General features: G+C 56.1%; 4 protein-coding genes across 4 annotated transcripts; 1 reads left to right on the top strand and 3 right to left on the bottom strand.

The window, feature by feature from the left end:
- Positions 1 to 2,213: 2,213 nt before the first annotated feature.
- Positions 2,214 to 3,047, top strand: B0H18DRAFT_829088 (uncharacterized protein; the record flags this gene model as incomplete). Its single annotated transcript, XM_048039374.1, has 4 exons — positions 2,214 to 2,402; positions 2,460 to 2,652; positions 2,705 to 2,779; positions 2,830 to 3,047. Coding segments are annotated over 4 exons (675 nt in total), but the record flags the coding sequence as incomplete, so codon positions are not given.
- Positions 3,048 to 4,122: 1,075 nt separating this feature from the next.
- B0H18DRAFT_1121959 (uncharacterized protein) lies at positions 4,123 to 6,249 on the bottom strand (the record flags this gene model as incomplete). The annotated part of the gene is made up of 7 exons (XM_048034429.1): positions 4,123 to 4,345; positions 4,385 to 4,500; positions 4,549 to 4,688; positions 4,743 to 5,038; positions 5,097 to 5,140; positions 5,975 to 6,161; positions 6,218 to 6,249. 7 exons carry the CDS (start codon positions 6,247 to 6,249, stop codon positions 4,123 to 4,125), a joined length of 1,038 nt encoding a protein of 345 aa, XP_047890144.1.
- A 4,016-nt stretch (positions 6,250 to 10,265) lies between these two features.
- On the bottom strand, positions 10,266 to 11,642 carry B0H18DRAFT_881096 (uncharacterized protein; the record flags this gene model as incomplete). Its single annotated transcript, XM_048040821.1, has 2 exons — positions 10,266 to 10,613; positions 10,665 to 11,642. The coding sequence occupies 2 exons, from the start codon at positions 11,640 to 11,642 to the stop codon at positions 10,266 to 10,268; spliced, it is 1,326 nt and encodes a 441-aa protein (XP_047890143.1).
- A 525-nt stretch (positions 11,643 to 12,167) lies between these two features.
- Positions 12,168 to 12,623, bottom strand: B0H18DRAFT_881116 (uncharacterized protein; the record flags this gene model as incomplete). Its single annotated transcript, XM_048040824.1, has 1 exon — positions 12,168 to 12,623. A coding segment is annotated over one exon (456 nt), but the record flags the coding sequence as incomplete, so codon positions are not given.
- Positions 12,624 to 19,744: the final 7,121 nt, after the last annotated feature.

The following is a 19,744-nucleotide window of genomic DNA, read 5'->3' as shown; positions in this document are numbered from 1 at the left end:
CACAGTGGCACTAGGACGCCAATTGGCGTTCGACGTTCAACGCGCGCCACCATTCACTACTTCACTCATCACTCTCATCATCCCTCATCAGCTCTCATCGTGCTCACTCATCCTTTTCATCGATACTTCTTCGCCGTCGTGCAATGGATGCGAAATACTGGTGGGCGGTTCTGGGGAGTCATCATGCGGGGGTCTATCATGATCGGTGAGTGCGTCAGTCTGAGGTCGAGTATCTCCCACATCGACAACTGCAATACAGTCAAGAATGGATGCCCTATGGCAAATACCCCCACCCCTTCCCTATCCCGATACAATGCCGATCCAAGGAGGACGCAGAACGTGTTGTCGAGACATGTGAACCACTGCTTGCGGATGCACGCGGCGAGGTCAATGTCGATGACCATGTCTTGCACAATATCGTTCACGCCTTCTTGAGGTCACCCGGTGCACGTACGGTTCTTTCAAAATATCCCAAGCTGTATAGTGTGGCACACGGGTCTCAGTCGGGGATTGTGCAGAGTTGGTGCGTCTTCCATTGTTTTTACCCCTCGCCATCTCATAAACAGGGCTCAGGTACGGCCCCGGGCAGGCTGAGGAGCTCACGAAAGGGTTCGTGGGTCCTCTACATCGCCGACTCGACTTCTTCCCACTTGCAGCTGCCTTCTTCATGAACAAGGGCGCGAAGTTGCGCGGCACCGACATTGACACACAGGATGTGTTGGCCGAGATCTGCGCTGGCATTGCAGGTGGGGTGCCAGAGCAAGTCGTTGCCGATGATGAGCAGGCTTTGAACGCACTCCGCGGTACGTCCTATCTTTCGTGGATGTACTGCAATAATTCACCCTGTACTAATGTATTGATAGCATTGTCGGTAGGCTCAGAGCCGCGCACACCGCAGAGGAAGGACCACGGCACGTTCTCTCCGGGCCCCTCTCAACAGATTCGTACGACCGAACGTCGGCATGGACCACAGGCTTCGACGGCGTTCACACGCACAATCAGCTTACCAGCGACACCGACTGATCGCCAGGCACACTCGATGGGTGATCCGGAATCACCTTCCCGTCATTCATCACCGTATGCAACAAGCATACTGCGTGCTAGTCAGCTACGAGCGCCATCCCGAGGCGGAGCTACCACGTCGACTGCAGGGCGACCACATGCGCGTGGGACACCATCTATTGTGCCCAACCCGACAGCCCCTACATCGACATCTTCTATGCCACGACCTCTGCCAAATCCATCCCGTTCCCATGTACCTCTCACAAGTCTCGTACGCCCTGTGCCGCATCGGCACCTCAGCAATGTTGATCATGTCCAAACTGACCCAGATGACCCACCTTCATTTGGCCCGTGGGTCGATTCTTACCTCACGCATCATGGCTGGACTCTGCAGTCGCGCGAGTATATGTATGGGCTCTACCTGAAGATGCCCAGCGAGCAGGGCTTCGTTGATTGCCTCGTCGAGAGAGGTGCAATCGAGTGGGAGATGCAGTTCCTGCATCGCATGATCAAGGCAGAGCTTCGTGGAGATTTCGTGGACCGTGGTTGACTTCTCTTCAGTTCGAATAGACCCATTGTTTGTCTTGCTGTGCAGAGTACATCATCTGTACATGTACTACTAGGAATATGATTGGATGCGTATGTATGTCACGTGCTGGGAAATTGAATATTTGGTTGTGCTTTCACTTCTCCCTGACGATGAACTACAGTTGCCACGTACTCTCTATACCAATCACCCACCCTTCTCCTAGCTTATGCCATGCCTCTTCTGAGTAGTCGGAAGTTGACTGGCCTCCTGGATCGCCTTCCCGAGAAGGTGGTAAGGGATGGACAGCAGCTGACGCGCAAACCGTGGAGGCACAGGCATCGGTCGGGCCGGAAACTCTCTCCAGAAGCTAAGAAGATTCTCACCGTGGCACGAGTTCGAAGGGCAGAAGACATCGACACCGCACTTAAAGGCGTCAAGGAGCGCATGTGGACCGAAGCTGTGGCTCTTCGTGAGAAGTTCGGACGCAAGACTGTTCAGCATTACCACTGCTTGATCATGCAATGCCCCAACAAAACTGTCTACCAGAAAGCTACGTCGCCGTGGAATGCCTACATGTCTGCTGAAACGAAGCGGCGAAACAATGGCACGTCTTCTGCGTCGAGGCTGACTAATACACCCTGACATCTTGCCAGAGCTGCCGGAAGGCGCCCCGCGGATGAAGACCAGCGACCTCTCGAAGGAATTATCAGTTCTGTGGCATGCCATGTCGAAGGAGGAGCAGGCGGAGGCCACTCAGGAGGCTGTGAAGGAACTCGGAGCGAAACGAGCAAACCGAAAGTATGGGACACACAACAATGACGTGGCGTCGTATTCAGACACGCGTGCGTCGTTATCTGTCCAGAAAGGTGATGTGAGTACTGAAGTACTCTTTCCATTCTACGGAGCTTATGAACGCAACGGCTCATAGCTCGAGGCGTTAAAGTGCCGGACGACCACGGATAGTATTCTATTTGCATTCAGGGGCAGCCCCGACTCGCCTTCTATGCCCTTTGTCACATCCACTACACCGCGTGCAGCTGAGTTCATTGAGCTCGTGACAGGGATGAGTGTCATGGAGTTCGTAGTTCGAATGGAAGCCCATAATATATCTGGGGTAAAAGGTATGTCATGTTCGACGTGTTGTACTCGGAAGATAGCTCATGATATGTACAGGGGTTACCGCGAACTACAAGGAGGTGACACAGAATATCAAGAAACAACTCTCGAAGCTTGTGTTGGAGAAACTGAGTACGTCTTACATACTCGTTCACGACGCTGCCCTATTGACGAGTATGTAGATGCTGCCATCGACCCTGCCCATGTAACAACCATGAACTACCACTCCTTCCGTGCGCAGATCGGTGATCCTAACCATACCATCATGTTTGGCTGGCCGACTGGGATTCCCTTCGCGTGTCCTACCGACATCGGCAACAGGAACAACCTGAAGATCGTCGTTGCGGCTCTCGAGAATGGCGTCGCGGGCTTCCGGAAGCTGAATGACAGTGAGTGGAAGTTGTACCAGGAGGAGCGCAGGCGGAAGATCGAGGAGCTCGCAGCGGCGTCGGATGTGGAAGCTAGCAGTGTAGTGGTGGAGGGAGGGCAAGGGCAGGATGGCGAAGGTGGAGTATCGAACCAAGGTGCGCTGTACACACTCGTGAAGTGTTGTATTAGCACTCATACAAGTCTTACACGAATGTGCAGGTGACAGCTCCGTGGACCCAACTGCAGCACCCGACGTCACAGCAAGCCCACCCTCTACAGACTCAACTACTGGCAGGCCCAGTGTCACTGGCATGGATGCGAGTGAGGCGTCAGTCGGTGATAAGAGGAGTGCTCCCGACAGCCCTGGCGAAGGGGCACACCCCGAAAAGCGTCCGCGCGGTGGAGTACCCCTCGCCGACTTCGTCAGCATGAACATGTTCACCGACTCCGATGGAACTGTACGGCTAGTCAAGGAGAAGACGAGGAAGAGCCACGTGAAAGGCACTTCGACGCCGAAGGCTCCAAAGGCTGCAAAAAGCACTGCGTCGACGCCGAAGGCTCCGAAGAAGCGGAACACGAAGAAGGCGAGTCAGCAGAGCAACACACAGGCAACGAATGCTGCTTCGTCGACAACTGCTCCATCGCCGACAACTGCTCCAACGTCTACGCCGGGTGCTACATCGACCGCCGTGTCGAGCACCGTGCAGGGTGCCACATCAATGCCCACGTCAGACGCGCCGACCTTCGTGCAAGGAATGGTACCGGCCATCGCGCCAGGCCCTGCGTCGCCGTCGGCCGCTGCTTAGGATCGCGCCGATGACCACCGCAGCGCCGCGTCGACCAATGCATGCCGCGCTCTTAGGTTACCGTGCTCGTTCCCTCGTCCCCCGACGACCTCGCTGCTGTTGATGTCGATGGTAGTCGAGCTGGCTGTTGTCTTGTGCTCTCGTCCATGTCATCATGTAGTAGTCAGTATGTTTATAATGTCATGTCCTATTGCAAGTGGAACTCCAGCACGAGCATACTACTTACACCTGAGTCCCTACCTACGACACACGATGAATGAATCACAAAAGAAACGGGCAAAAACGGACCCAGGGAAGGTGTTAGTCGTCGTCGTTGTGGCCGACGACGAGGACGACAGCGCGCGCGATGGCGCGTGGGAGGCGGGGAAGCGCCGCCGAGACAACGCCGAGGGGAGCGGGACTCGGCCCAGGAGCGACGGCGCCCGAGGGCGGGACGGTGATCTTATCGCAGTAGATAACAGGCCCGATAGCCCCGGCAGCATCTAACACCATATCCAGTAGTACCGGTCGCGAACCCGCGGTGCTACCGGCGGTGGTGGGGATTACGCCTATGCAAGCTTACTAGCTTGACAGGGGACCCCCGTCTGTCAAGCTTATAAGCTTAGGGTATTGGGATGTCGAGGTGCGCTTCGTCCCGCACTTGCACTCTTCCACGACCTGCACGATGCGCTCGGGGACCTGCAACGGCAGCTGAGCGCGCACGCGGCGTGCGCAAGGAGCGCATACGTCATGGTGAGGTGGTGCATGCAGCCACAGTTCCGAGAAGTAGAGCCGTGGGGAGGTCGTGGTCGTGAATGCCGACGACTCTATATGTGGGACGGCAAAGAGCGAAATCGTAGATGGTGGGCGGGTGCGAGCCGCAGCAACTGGGGTGGTGGGTAGGCCTCAATTGCCTCGACTCCTTCGTAGTTCGTACCTACGCCAATACAGGCCGGGCGCGGCATGCTCCACGCTGTGCTCACCAAGCTCGGGTTCGCGGGCGTAGACGACGGCTCGTAGGCTCCTGGAGCACCAGGTACAGTGCGCATGCAGCTTCCCACGGAGGTCAAGTGTCAGCGACAGTGTTTGAGACGAGGCGGAGGGGACGTACGGGCTGCAGTCGACACCGTCGATGATCATGATATGCATGATGCTGCCCGTGTATTCCGCAGGGACCCTGCTGGTCGATACGCTGCTGTTCGTACCCGCAGACGCACCATTCGTCCCTGCAGACGCACTGTTCGTCTTTGTCAACGTGCCGCTGTTTGTACCCACTGAAATGGTCGCATTCGTACCTGCTTACGCGCCATTCGTGCTGGTCACCGCGCCGCTGCTTGTGCTGGTCGGCGCATCACCGTTCGTGCTGGTCCGAGGGTCAGGCTGGGGTGGGTAGAAGGAACAGCTATAGTAGTACCTGGGCGAACCTTGCGGGCGCCCGTAAACTCAACGTTTGTATCTATTTGTTGCCTCACCGCATTGGGCAACTCCGATGTGCTCGGGCTGTTCCTGGCCAATCACAATGTGTTTAACGGTCCTACTTAGGCCTGCAACATACGTGCGACTCGCGCTCTGGCCGTTTCGCAGTATACGTGCATGTCTTCTATGCTACAATAGTGAATAGATGCATGTCTAGTTACATATACTGAAGGAATACAACACATGAGGGTGCAGTACAACACACAAGCTATTCTCGTATTCGGTAGGGATGTCTATCTACACTAGTGTACTGGTTCTTTGAGTTGCGAGCGGTGAATCATTGACTTTGGGCTTGGCGGCGGTGGGTACTGTATATGCATAGAATACAATGTTATTACTACCATTACAAGGTCTCTATTTAGTGACATCTTGGCCGTATCTGCGTGCAGGGGCAGTAGGGCAGTTGCCCGGCGCAGTTGGTGTGCGTTGCGCGCCCCGGCCCTGCCCATCATTGCGGTCACTTATCACTGACGCGCCCGCCTTCCGTTCGTCGGCCATGCTTGCGTGCGGAGCAATTGCCCTGCACGCTCGCGGTCGCCGTGCGTGTGGTGCTGGTCCGCACTCTGTGTCCGCCTGCTTACCCTCTCGCCCTCGCGCCCTCTCGCAGTCTCGCACTCGCACTTTCCCGTTCACCTGCTTGTCCGTCTACTCACCCGCTCGCCCGCTTGTCTGCTTGTCAACGTATCAGTCTGCTCACCGGCTCGTCCACCTGCCGCTCGCCGGCTGCCCGCTGGTCCTCCCGCCGCTGATCCGCCTGCCCGCTGGTCCATCCGTCCGCTTGCTCGTCCACCCGCCGCTCGTCCGCCCGCCCACTCAACCGTCCGCCCTCCTGCTCTTTATCAGCTTGAGTGCCTGCGTCTGCAGTTGTCGGCTGCGTCTGCGTACTGGGCATTCGCTCAGCGCGCTCGCAGTGGACATGTGCTGTCGCCTGCCTGCTTACCTGTCTGCCCACTGTCCTACCCATCCGCGCATCCGCGCATCCACCCGTCCCCTTGTCTGCCCGTGTAGCTGACCGTGTGCTCGCCCGCCCATCCACCTGTCCGCCTGCACGCCCTCGCACCCACCCTCCCTCGCACCCACCTGCCCTCGCACCCACCCGCCCTCGCACCCGTGCCCGTGGTCCGCCCGTCGGCTGTGTTTGCACGCGAGACATGAGCCCTGCGTGCTCGCGGTCGACGTGCGGGTTGTTCTGCACGTCACCGCATCCTGTGGCCGTGGTCAGCTCGTTCGCTCGTGTGTGTGTACACTCACCCTCGCCCTTCGCTGTCACACCCGCTGCCCGTTCGTCGGCTGCATCTGCATGCGGGGCATTGGCCCTGCATGTTCACCATCGTCGTGCGCCCTGTGCTCCGACGACGCCGGTGACCGACGCGGGAATGGTGGAGGCCCAGTGAAAACGCCAAAGTTTCAGAGTGATCCGTGTGGATTGTCTGGTGTCAGACTGCTGGTGTTCGACCAAAATCGACATCAAAACCAAAATGAGACAAACATCGGATGATGTCGACTTCCATAGATTGTGGTCGACGTCAGTCACAAATTCTGAGTTGTTCGCTCACGACAGACAGAAGACGGCTCATATTGATGTAGCTATCGTTCGGTGTCGATTTGAGTAGTACCTAGCCAACAATTCTGGTAGATTGTCATAGAACTGATCCCAGATTGTGCTCCTCGAGCAACATATAATCCCATCGAATGGCATATATTCAGCAATCCGTAGCAGTGTGACAAACTACAGCATCATATACTACTAGTAGCATCGAGCGGCGAGTAGCATCGAGCTACAGGAACCCATGCCCATTAGTTAAAGTATTAGTTCGTAGCTCACTGCGAAATGCGCGTCTTCGTAGATCAATCCACTGGCATTGGCGCGAATCAGCGAGCCTTCGCCTTGCCCTTTGCATTCGTGCGCTGCGCCGAGGCAATTTGTTGAGATCAACATCATCGAAGACGGATGTAGTACACGCACCTTCGCCTTTGCTGCCTCAGTCTCCTTTCTTAAAGCCTACACAACCCAGGGTGAGCAATGACAACACATTCTATGACTCAATGACACATCGGTCTCACCGCGAGCTTCGTCTGGTCCTTCCGGTCATTCTTGTATGCCTCGCGCCAATCGCAAAGGAGTGCATCCTCGCCGTGAACTTGGATATACTTCGCCAGATGGACCTGTCTATAGAGATCAATGATCATCATTGTCAGCACAACAGGAAGACGGCAGGACAGTAAGTGGACAAACTTCTCATTGATCGTAGACCTCAGTTCGGTAGACGCTTTTACAGCCTCGTTCGACGTCGAAGCCTGCTCGTCTGTCCCAGAAGTCGCCATAGCTGGCTGCGGTGTATCGTGTGATTGTAACGCAGGATCGCGTTCGGCGGCCACGGGCACCGAGTCGGAGGTATCAGGCAATTGCCTAATAGGGCTCCTAGCCCTACGGGAAACTGGCCTACTCGGAATTGTAGTCAGTAAAGACATTGCGACACGCCTCGGGGGCAGCTTACATAGGTCTTGGCGGAGGTACAAATGTGTTCCGAGTCGCAGAGATCTGCGAACTATTAGTGGGAGCTGGCACTGGGGTGCTGGACAATGTAGGATCCGGTATAGTGCTGCTGCCGAGATTTGGGGCCTGGGAGCACACGTCATCCGGATTGGCCCTCTGTGGATCACTGACGTGACTCGAAACTAGCGCAGTACGAGGAGCAGGAGGCGGAGGGTGGCTGACACCATGAGTTGCTGAGGTCGACTGGTCGAAGGCGCCAATGTGAGTCGAAGTATCTGTCTCCGACGCGTTCAAGTCCATGCGAGTAGCTGTGCTCGGCGCCATCACAACAGGATTGGCGATCGATGGCTCGGGGACGCCGCGAGATGTAGGTGTGTTTCCGGGCACCGTGTTGCTCTCGACTTCGAGGCTGACCGGAAGCATGTCGGTGGCCTGAGTATCTACGCGAGGCCAGGTTAGCCTGGGAACACACTCAGATGGTAGGGTGTGGGTCGTACTAGTGTCCATCTCGCGCATCTCCTCGCTTATCGCGGCTTCACGACCGTTCGTTGTCACGACCGCCTCAGAGCTGCTGTGACCCGGGAGAGTCCGAGTCGGCAGCAAGCTATGATCCGGATGGACCACCTTGTTGACATGAGTGGTACTCGCTGCCACTGTCGCAGCAGCCTGAACAGGCATACTTCCTGGGGTGGCAGTGGCGTGAGGTTGTGGGAGGCTGTCAACGTAACTCAGGGCCGAGTCGGATCGAACGCGAGACCGCGACGTGTCAGCGGTGTCTGTCTCAACAACACGGATGGCGCCATCATCTGCAGTACAAGAGTGCATGTCGGGAGTGATCTGAGGGTAGGGGTGGGCAATAGACATTGAGGCGGGCACCAGGGGAGCGCAAGCCGTGGTACTAGATGTCGCAATGTTGCCCGGTGTCGCTGATGCCGAGACTTCGATATTGCTCGCAGGACTCGCAGGAGCTGCCAAGTCAGCCTGAGCCGGTGCACCCATAGGAACATCGCCGTCCGAGCCAGCAAGGTCGATGGTAACTGGCGCGTTATCTCGGGCCTTCTTGCGCCGCCGGTGCTTGTCGCCATGTCCTCTGGCAGGACGTTTGACGGGTTTGACAGGAGTGGCAGGGATCGCGGCTTCGGCGTCCGACTTGTCGTTGTCATCGTCGAACTTCTCCTCGGTGGGCTCCTGCTTCAGATCAAGCTCGCTTGGGCACCCTTTGTTGAGGACATGCCTCCTGTAGAACCCGGGATAATGCTGGCTAATGAAGTGGTCGATCTTCCAGGTGCCACCGACGCAGTAAAGGAGCATAGGGAAGTGTGTCGACAAGGAGACGTGGAGGTATACACGGGCTTCATGCGAGAGAGTCTGAGACGACGGGGCTGCCTGGCCACTCCAATGGAGTGAGTGAAACAATGCTTGGAGCATCGTACGCGCCTGTTTCGCCACATATCCTGATACTGGCTCTCCATTCTCATCCTCCATATAGTGCTGTGCTACGTTCTGATCTTCCGGCTGGGGTCCCTGCTTCCCTGCCTTCGTCTTGTCACGGGCAGTCCAGTCGGCTCGTGTCCAGTAGTGAATTGCAGGTGGCAAAGGTGGTGGGCAGGGTAGCTGGAGCCCAAGACCAAGAGTGACTCGGGAGTTCGCCCACGGAGCTACTCCTGGTGTGGGCGGCGTTGTATGGGCATGATTGGACCCGGTGGTAGCTGGCGTAGCATGCGCAGCCATGCCGATAAGTGATGGGATTCGCTCGATGATGTTGTTATATAACTTCCTATTGGACATCAAATAGGTTCGTAATTAGTACAACGAGAAGCATACACCGTGCAGGAAAGAACAAACTTGAAGATTAATAATTCCTGGTTCTCAGTATTAAGGCGTTCGATCTGCTGCAGCCGCATCTGATACGTGCGGTTTTGCGCACGCAATAACATATCGTGGCCAGCCTGTGACATATATACTTGAAAATTGTGTTCATTAAGGCTATGTGCACCGAAGCTTGCAGGGTTGGTCTGACATGTCACAACATTCAGACGATGGCTAGATTAGTGCAATCCGGTATTCCAAAGCATGGTGGCACGTACTTGTACAAATGAGTGTGGCTCCAATATGTTTCCATTAGGTAGTGTACTGCTTGCGCGTCGGGGAGGCGGCGTGAAAGGATCGTTGTAGTCGACTTCTAAGCTGAGGCCGGTGCCAGAGGAGAGCGGCGACGAGGAGCCTAAGAATGTTCCTGCATACTCGGTGCCAAATCCATAGTCTGGAGTAAAGAGCGGAGGCATGAGATGTGCAGCAGAGAGCACCAGCAACGTAGATATTGTTCTCTGCCACAGCAACCTACGTCGTGGCTGTCGCCGGCAGGTCGACTCAGAGACGACGCCACAACACAAGTACAGAGCGCCTAATTTAGTATACCGTACCTCGCTTGCTCTGCTCGGGCTTCCTGAATCCGACTGACACAATTGTATATGACTAGCTACTTCTACGACTACATATCCTCATCTTCGTCCATATTATATGTGTCAGTGCTGCTAAGACCACCCAGTACATCCATCTCCACGCCCATCTTGTCCATTGCAAAATATACCTTGTTTGTGTCAGAAACATCGAAGCCTGGTGGCGAGAATGGTATCATCGCTGAACATGCTATGATGTTCTTGACATCAATGACTGTAAGTGCATTATCACCTCCCGCATGGCAGGCCCATACAACCCCAGAGGACATCTCGAGTAAGCGACGATTTGGTGATCCATATTGAGCAACAAGAGCAAGTGTTTTGCAGCGCACATCGACTGTCTTGACCTGGAAATAATACAGTACTTCGCCATAGCTGATCTTGGATGCTGTTCTGTACTGTAGAGCTTCAGCTTAGAAATGCAATCGGACAGAATGATTACTAGAGGCTACCTTTACATTCCGCGAGATTCGTGTGACATGGTTCGGGACCTCCTTCCAAGAACTACGGCAGATTTGACCATTCGGAATACGGCAGCGAGCCCACCGCTGGACATGAACTTCATCTTCGTCTTCGTCCAGGTTCTCGACCACCGTGTAGCGGCGAAGGTATTGCATGATCGCACGAGCTTCACATTGGCGAACTAGGCGAGGGTGATCTTCGCGTGGATGTAGCAAGCTATATCCACCACCTAGATCACAGATAGGAACACGGTTAGAAGGACCGTGTTCGTCAGGATCGAGGTCCGGGAACATGGCCTTCAGTCCGTTGACTTGAGCGCGTCGCAGAGCACGCTGTGCGAGGTTAGCGAACACATTTGAAGGTTGTCGTATCTCGCCGCCGAGATCGCCTATAGTCCTTTCCATCGTGAACTGAGATGAACATATGAGTGGCCCAATGCGTTCGAATTCGGTAGGATGATGGAGGATGGCATGCAGACACTGTGGCAAGAAGTGCATACGTGAGATCTTGCGCTGGACGTACAGCTTTTCAAATTCGTAGATGAAGTCACTAATCATCGTGTGCGCGTACTCGCGCTCTGCACGCATTGTCCGTCGCTGAAAAACAATCCGGACACCTGCAACGAGCTTGCAGAAATGTTTCCAGTAGGCCTCGGGTAGTACACCGTAAAGTAGGGCAGGGAGCATGCCATACATCCAGTGGAGAAATTCCCAGCACTTGTACCCACTGGAGATCTTCTCCGCAGGATTGCGCGGTGGACGTCCAAAGGATCCTGGGAGGTACTGGCGCGCGGTCGCAACAGCTTCGCCATGCGTCTTCCAGACATCCCCGACTAGGACAGCCCAATCCCAAGATGCTTTGTTATCCCCATTCTTCGTATCGCAATCGAGCGTGCCACGGAAGAGCTTCTGGATAAGGTCTGGTACATTGATACCACATGCATGCATGATATCGCCAGGAAAGAGCCGCGGAATTGGAAGACGACAAGATGATGGCATACCAAGGAAGATACTGGGCTTCGATAAACCCGTCTCGAGGCGTCGTGCATCGTAGTTCGTGACTGATGTGAATTCTTGTAGGTATTGGAGGTCCTCCTTGTACTGCTGCGACGAAGCAGGTGGTAAGTCCGATGGCTCGTAGTCATCGTCATCGCATCCGCGCTCATTATAGTTGTCAGGCTTGCGACAGACCGCATAATAGTGCGGAGCTCCAGGCTTCCTCCACCCCTTGCGGCCACATCCATTCCGACAGCCTTTCTTTCCATGATGTCCGACATAGCCTGTCAGATCAGGTGCACCGACTGCATCTGCCTCCACAAGGAAGATCCATGGGCGCGAGCGGAAAGACTTCTTCTGACGAGCATCCCATACAATCAAGGGGTCGCGTTGTAACGATACAACGTGATGAAGCCCAGTGAAGAGGTATGAGTCGGAATTTTTGGGTTTGTTCGGACCAGGTATGATCGCACCCATGAGAACGTACTTCTTCTTATAGCGCTTGTCGGGGGCTACGTCAACGAGGATCCATATGTATATCCAGCAATTCGATGCCTTGTGTTCATAGAGCTGTGCACCATCCATGGAGAATAGCAAACAAGTGTCCTCCGGGAGGATTTCGCCCCGCTGGTATGCATCCCAGAAGTCGGATCCGTATGGGATATCTTCGACACCATTGAGGTGTCCCGATGTCCGCAGCTCCTCCAAGATATCCGCCATGACACTTCTCCGGTACTGCATATCGTCCGCGCCTGACGGTGAGCGATACCGGGCTTGGATCTGCGGACCAATCGGAAAGGTATTAAACTGCTGGTGTGCTTTCTTGATATTGCGCGCAGCCGCCACAGCATCGTACCGAGGCTCTCCACAGTGTGGGCACGTCTCCAGGGCTGCGTAGGGCCCAGTGTACGCGAGGCAGCTATTCGGGCACATGTCCTCCAGTATCGATACGACACCCGTCAGCTCTGCAACCTTCTTCTTGACAAGATGGTGCGACAGGACATCAGCCTCGGGGAATCGCTCCGTGATTGCAGCGCGCGTCTCGTTGTAAATCTTTTCGGAGCCATCAGTGTCAGCGAGGAACAGACGTATGGAAAGTCGTTCGTCTGGTGTGAGTGTCGGCACTGTGGTAAGAGGGTCTCGTAGCCGCCGTCTCGTCTCATCGTCGAGCTTCTCGTCTGCCGCGCAAGGGTCTGAGTTTAACGAATGAATGAATTTGAGGGCTGTATCGACGACAGGCACACGAGAACTCGACATAAGGGAGGGCACGTCTGGACCGGCTTCAGCAACATAGGTACTGTCCAGATGACTCGTAGTGGCCGAGGGACCTTGCTGTCCACTCGGGCTCGCCGCGTCGGTCTGAGCTGTCATGCCAGCGATGTTTTGTGACTCCGACAGATCCTGCTGCTCAGATGGCAGCTCGGACGGCAGCTCTGCACAAACGTCCTGGGCCATGTCCAAGGATCCAGTGTCGGTAGCCCCAGGTGGAGGCTCGAGGCTATCCTCATGCCCTGCATTGCTCTAGGCAGGAGTCAGCGCAACTCACGGTGAATACATGTCAATATGTGTACCGGTATCAGTCTCGAGTCCCCCTCCCTGCTCTCCCCATCTGCCCCGGCTTCATACACGGCACCTGCGCGATGCTGTTCCGTGTCCGCCGTTGCAGTCTCTGCATCAATATCCTCGGCTTGAATCGTACTCCGCACACGCTTTCCCCTTTCATCGGCGCCCTCAAGGTCTTCGCCACGGGTGCGCTTTGCACGCGGAAATCGAGTCGGAACCCTTAGCGTAGGGTCCAGAGGTGGGATGCGCCCCGCTTGAATATCAGATTTGCGCTGTCGTTCGTGCCGGTACCAGGTCGCTCGTGTTCGCCAGCAGTTGTTCTTCCGCAAGCAGTTCGTGCAACCACAGAAGAAGCGATCTTCTTGACTCGGGTTGGTAGGTTGAGAAGCAGCAATTGCTGCAGCTGATGTTGAGCTCGACATGAGAGCAGACAGCGCGGGAGATCTGCAGACACGTAAAGAGGGAGCGTGGCAACTAGGCAGGAAGACGAGGAGGATGTTGTTACAAGACGGTAGACGCACTCGCAGCCAAAGTCTTAAGTCACGTGCCACGCTGGCCGCTGGATGCGATGAAGCTTATGGCTGCTATGTTTTGTCCTCGCACACTTCATCTGTTTCAAAGGTTTCTACAGATACTTTATACCTATAACAATCATCACATGATGTGTTTGTGAGAGGAGGATGGAGTAAACAAGGAGGATAATTGACTTTCGTTCGGGAGAGTGCATGCTTATGTAACTTACTGCCATATACGGCTGCGGCGCGCGGTAGGTTCGACCGGCAAGTGCATGTGAGTGCACGGGCACAACTTGGGCACAACCACAACGGAGTGCGATATTCGGAAGCAAACGACAGCAAACGATACCAAGAGAATGTGCATCGAACACTTCCAGCCGGAACACGCAGAGAGCAGTCGCCCACCAGTGTGGGAATCGTCCCCGCGTCTAATGTGCGCGCGCGTCGACAGCAATCGACAGCATTAGTGAGGAGAGCGACAAGATCTATATGGACCGCTCTCAAAATTCGGTGTTTTCACTGGGGTGGAGGTCGCAAAGACGGCGGGTGGAAGCGCTCGCCGCTCATTGCGGGCTTCCGGGCTTGGCCGAAACTGACGCCACGCAGCGGGCGGCGCAGGGGATCCGAGATCGTATGTGATCTCAGATGCGCTGACCCCGATGTGTGTCCAAATGGGGTAGGCTGGCATCGCGCGCCAGTGGTACCGCCCCGCCGGGGACGAAGGGGCCGGGCTGCCCCGGGGTAGCTGCCATATCAGGTAACGACCGACGGCGCCTCGTTCATACATGACGGCGCCTCGCTCATACATGAACGAGTGGTAGCTCATGGCTGCAGGTAAGCACTGGAGTTTATGTATGATCACTCTGTGCTCACTACAGGGATCTTGTACAAACTTATGCCTATATGGCCTGCCAGTGCTCGACCAGGGTGATGTGCAATGGATACGCTACACGGTTCATTCGACTCAACTCTTTGTTGTTTACTTGTAGCAGTCCTCACCCGTACTGGTCTCCGTCCCCAGCGCGTGGCCGTCTCTCATCCCTTGTGACACCATCTCGTACTACTGTGCGCAAACCCCCGCATGTACAATCTGCTTTCGAGTCTGGGTCACCTCGGATCGTACTTAGCAAAACTTCTTGCCTCGTCTCAATGTATCGTGATGCCAATACCCTTGGATCGAATCAGACGGTAGCACACGCAATACCCTATCACGCGAACATACAGAGAGGTCTCTTAGCGTAAAGGTAGCAGTCACCCCGTTCCCTGCTGCCCGAGTCGGCGCTCCGTTGATGCTCGGGCAGACGTTGACTTGCAGTAAGAGCATATCCGTCTATTTCGATATGGCTACACGGTGAGTACCGACGGCCTATCGTGACGTCGCACTGAGGCAGACGGTCTTGTTTGTCCAGCGATGACACTGCGCGTACGACCACCATCGTACCCTCGGATGACACCGGTATCTAGCCCTCCACGGACCATCCGCTCTGCAACGCGCCAAGATGCCGTTGGAGGCCTACCGGCCGTGGCTTGCACCCGATAAAAGGGACGTCCCGAGCTGGTCACTACGGCCCACCGTCCGCTGATTCGCGGATTGATTGTCTGGTTGATGCGGTACGTCGTGTCCTATGCCTTCCGGAGCCCATGCGCGAGTCCGACCACGTCGGGCGGGTAGTCCCGCGCGGCGGAGGGGAGATTTCAGGCGATGAGGGTGGGCTGACCAACGTCGTGGACCGGACCCGTACGCCTGTGCACAAGAAGCTCGATGCTCGGATCGCCGTGGCGAATCTTCTAGTTGAGATTCGACCCAGTTCGAGGTTTACCAGCTCTGTATGATACCACAGAGCCCTAGGCGGATGCGTTATCCCAGCCTCGCTGAGTGTCTGCCCGCACTAACACCCCTCGCATCGGCGCCGCCCCGGGGTGACGGACGCGTCCTTGTCATGACACGTGCGAACTGCCATCCGGACCCGCAGACCACCAGCAAGATGCTAGGGAGCGACGCGTACGATCAGCAGCACGGACGCACACAGTTCCGCCCCGCATCCACGCAGAACGGTGGGTAGCGTAGTGGCGGGAGTGTACCATGCGGTGCAGGGTCATCGCGTATCGATAGGATGTGACGAACGACTTGCGAGGCGGGGTGGCCGACATCGAAGACGCGTGGGTGGTTGGGGGCGGGAATAGCCGGAGAGAGTCGAGGGGGCGGGGACTTACCTGTAGGACGGCACAGAGCCCAGCGATGTACGTAGCAGACGCGGTTCACGCTCAGATTGCTGGGAGCGTGTCCAGAGGATGTCGTGGTCGGAGTCGCACGCGGCGGTACTGGCGAGACACCAGACGTCCAAGGCAACGGCTGACACGGGCTTGTCGAGGAGACCTGGGACGTGCTGCTGGATGGTGACCAAGTCTGGGCGCGGGAGGGACCGTGTCGTGGGCTGGAATCAGGGTGCCGGGGAAACAGCGGCAGGCGGGCCCTGACGAGGCCAGGTCCATGGTCGCGTTTATGTCGTGAGCAGTTGTGTACGCGTGAGAGACAAGCGTAGTGCGGCGTGGCAGACAGACATGGCGGTGCTGAGCCGTCAGAACGGGTGTCGTGCTTGACTAAAGGGTGCTGGTGAACAGCGAGGCGGAGGCAGAGGCCGTCGGCTATGTGCAGGCACAGCGGGGCAGCGAGGGCGGGACGTCGGCAGCGGTAGCAGCACGCTGTAGTCACAGTCAATCGCAGTGAACGTGGTGTTGAGGTCGCAGACGCGTCATGACGGAGTGGACGACGAGGAGGCAGTCTTGCAGCCTACTACCTGAGCTCGGGCGACGGTTGGGCGACGGTCGGACGCGCCTCGAAGCGCCTAACGAGACGCGACGCGCTCACGTGCCGACGCCCGCAGGCGACCGGCGAGCACAACAAACCTGACATGGTATCTGAACACGGGATATGGTACGGGATATCCAAAAATATATTTTGAATATCCCGTTCGGGGATATTGTGATCGGAGATATGGAAAGTCTGGATGCTCAAAGTATCCCGAGATGGAATACTTTGAATTTCCCCACATAGTATCACAGGCCGGGATATGGTGAGGGATGTTTAGAATATCTCTGGCCACTATGACAATGATGTCCATTTCCGTCTACCCATCGTCCTAACCACGTTGCTTGTTTTCTATTGTCCAGTGTCATGCGCGGTCACGGACATGTCACGCCGCAGGCCCGAGCTGCTACTTACCGTAAAAGGTAACTTTGGCTCCCTGCCGCCGCGGCGAGTCGCGGTACGGTGTCGCGTCGCGGTGTGGTGCATCGCGTCGCGTCGCGGTACGGTGCGTCGCGTCGCGTCGCGGTACAGTGTGTCGCGTCGTGTCATGGCATGGCATGGCGCGTCACGTCACGGTACGGCGCGTCATGTCATGTCATGGCACGGTACGGTGTGGCGTGGCATGTCACGGTACGGCGTGTCATGGCACGGCATGGCACGGCGCGGCGTGTCATGGCATGGTACGGTACGGTATGGCACGGTACGGCGTGTCATGGCACGGTACGGCGCGTCGTGTCATGGCACGGTACGGTGCGTCATGGCATGGCACGGCGCGTCGTGTCACGGTATGGCATGGCACGGCGCGTCATGTCACGGTATGGCATGGCATGGCACGGCGCGGTACGGTACGGCGTGCCGTGTCATGGCATGATGGTATGGATAATGGTACATATACTTCGCTCATGTCGCTTTATTACAATCAAATTATTCTTGCATTGTACTGTGACAGCCTGAGTTGAACAGGTATTGTATTGGCGTTAGGTACAGCCTGAGCCTCAATAATGTATGTAGGGTACAATTTACTTCAGTGGCATGACATAAGCACCATGCTCGCACTGTGCCATGACACGGCACGCCGTACCGTACCGCGCCGTGCCATGCCATGCCATACCGTGACATGACGCGCCGTGCCATGCCATACCGTGACACGACGCGCCGTGCCATGCCATGACGCACCGTACCGTGCCATGACACGACGCGCCGTACCGTGCCATGACACGCCGTACCGTGCCATACCGTACCGTACCATGCCATGACACGCCGCGCCGTGCCATGCCGTGCCATGACACGCCGTACCGTGACATGCCACGCCACACCGTACCGTGCCATGACATGACATGACGCGCCGTACCGTGACGTGACGCGCCATGCCATGCCATGACACGACGCGACACACTGTACCGCGACGCGACGCGACGCACCGTACCGCGACGCGACGCGATGCACCACACCGCGACGCGACACCGTACCGCGACTCGCCGCGGCGGCAGGGAGCCAAAGTTACCTTTTACGGTAAGTAGCAGCTCGGGCCTGCGGCGTGACATGTCCGTGACCGCGCATGACACTGGACAATAGAAAACAAGCAACGTGGTTAGGACGATGGGTAGACGGAAATGGACATCATTGTCATAGTGGCCAGAGATATTCTAAACATCCCTCACCATATCCCGGCCTGCGATACTATGTGGGGAAATTCAAAGTATTCCATCTCGGGATACTTTGAGCATCCAGACTTTCCATATCTCCGATCACAATATCCCCGAACGGGATATTCAAAATATATTTTTGGATATCCCGTACCATATCCCGTGTTCAGATACCATGTCAGGTTTGTTGTGGAGCTGGCACCTGGGTCCTGCCATCTCCCATTCGTTGCACTGAGGTTGCAGTCCAGCTGTCCGGACTCATCGACAGCGTACCTTATCTCTACTGTCTCTGTCCTCCCTCTGACGGCCCTCGAGACACTTCGTGGCGACGGATAGCGCAAGCCGGAGAAGACGACGTTGTGGGACTGGAGGCACTCAGCGGATGTGTCGTTGACGCAACAGATCCAGACAATTTGAAGGCGGCGGGGACGCGGTAGTCGGTGTTGCGCATGGTGGTCGCTGGTGAGTTAGCCATACATTCATCGAGGCCCGAGAGCTTGGGCAGCTGTACCTGGCAGCCACGATGAGACTAACTGAGGCCACACAACGACCACTGTCTCCCAGACTTTGACGCATACGTCTCAGCCTTCGGTGAGCTCGAGTACTAGCTCTTATGTTGATTCATTGGACCGTTTGCCTGACGCACGCTTGCTCGCTGTCATGTAGACTCGACGCCGAAGGAGACACAGTGATACCGTCACGCTTTGCTTCGTGAGTAACATTCACTGGTCTCGACGTATTTGCCTCAGAATGTAGGATTTTGTAGCGCACCTCTCTCCGGATACCGCGAACGGTCCCCATTGCCGCACCCGTTCCTCTCGGGTTGTTGCAGCATCCCTTCCGCCTACTTAGCTTCTCTGCGTTCGTACTCCAGCTAACGCCGTGTGGTGAGTTCCTTTCGCTCCTTGGGACTCGGTTTCTGCATCAAATCTCCGTTGCTAGTCAGACCCCGAGTCGTCTCTTGCAGGTCGGGTCAAAACTCCTACCCAGTGCCGCATACATACTGACACGGTACAGAAGCACTGTACGCGTGGGCGGGATGGATGGGTCCTTTCCAGAGCACGACAACGATTAGTGTCATGCTGTACAGCTAACATGCAATAGACGTTTGCCGCGTGTGGGTATGATGCTACGTCATTCGTTTTCGCCTTTCTATCGCATTTTCTCACCCCTTGGCTTCGAGATCTCAATACACCCGTGTATGTGCAAAAGAAATGGACCGCGGCTGTGTTCAACTGCAAGGTTTGTCCAATCAGCTTCACATTACTGGCATGCACATTCGCGGTGAGCCTGACGCAGCTCTTCTGTCTTCACGCAGACCGGGTCACATCGTATACCGTTGGTACCCCAATATCTACGTGGTCGGAATGCCATGTACATGAAGTAGGGCCCCAGGACCTGATCTCGTAACCTGGAAGTGTTCTACGCTCGGTTCGCAGTTGCGGACACCCTCGCTCCGCCCGTATCCATTGCGCTATGGACCAACGCACTGAGAAATGCGACAGGCTGATGGAGGGATAG

The sequence above is a fragment of the Fomitopsis serialis genome (genome assembly GCF_022376445.1).
Source record: "Fomitopsis serialis strain Sig1Antser10 chromosome Unknown B0H18scaffold_69, whole genome shotgun sequence".
Taxonomy (NCBI): domain Eukaryota; kingdom Fungi; phylum Basidiomycota; class Agaricomycetes; order Polyporales; family Fomitopsidaceae; genus Fomitopsis; species Fomitopsis serialis.
Note: the sequence above shows the minus strand (reverse complement) of the source record. Positions and strands in the feature narration are given on the sequence as shown.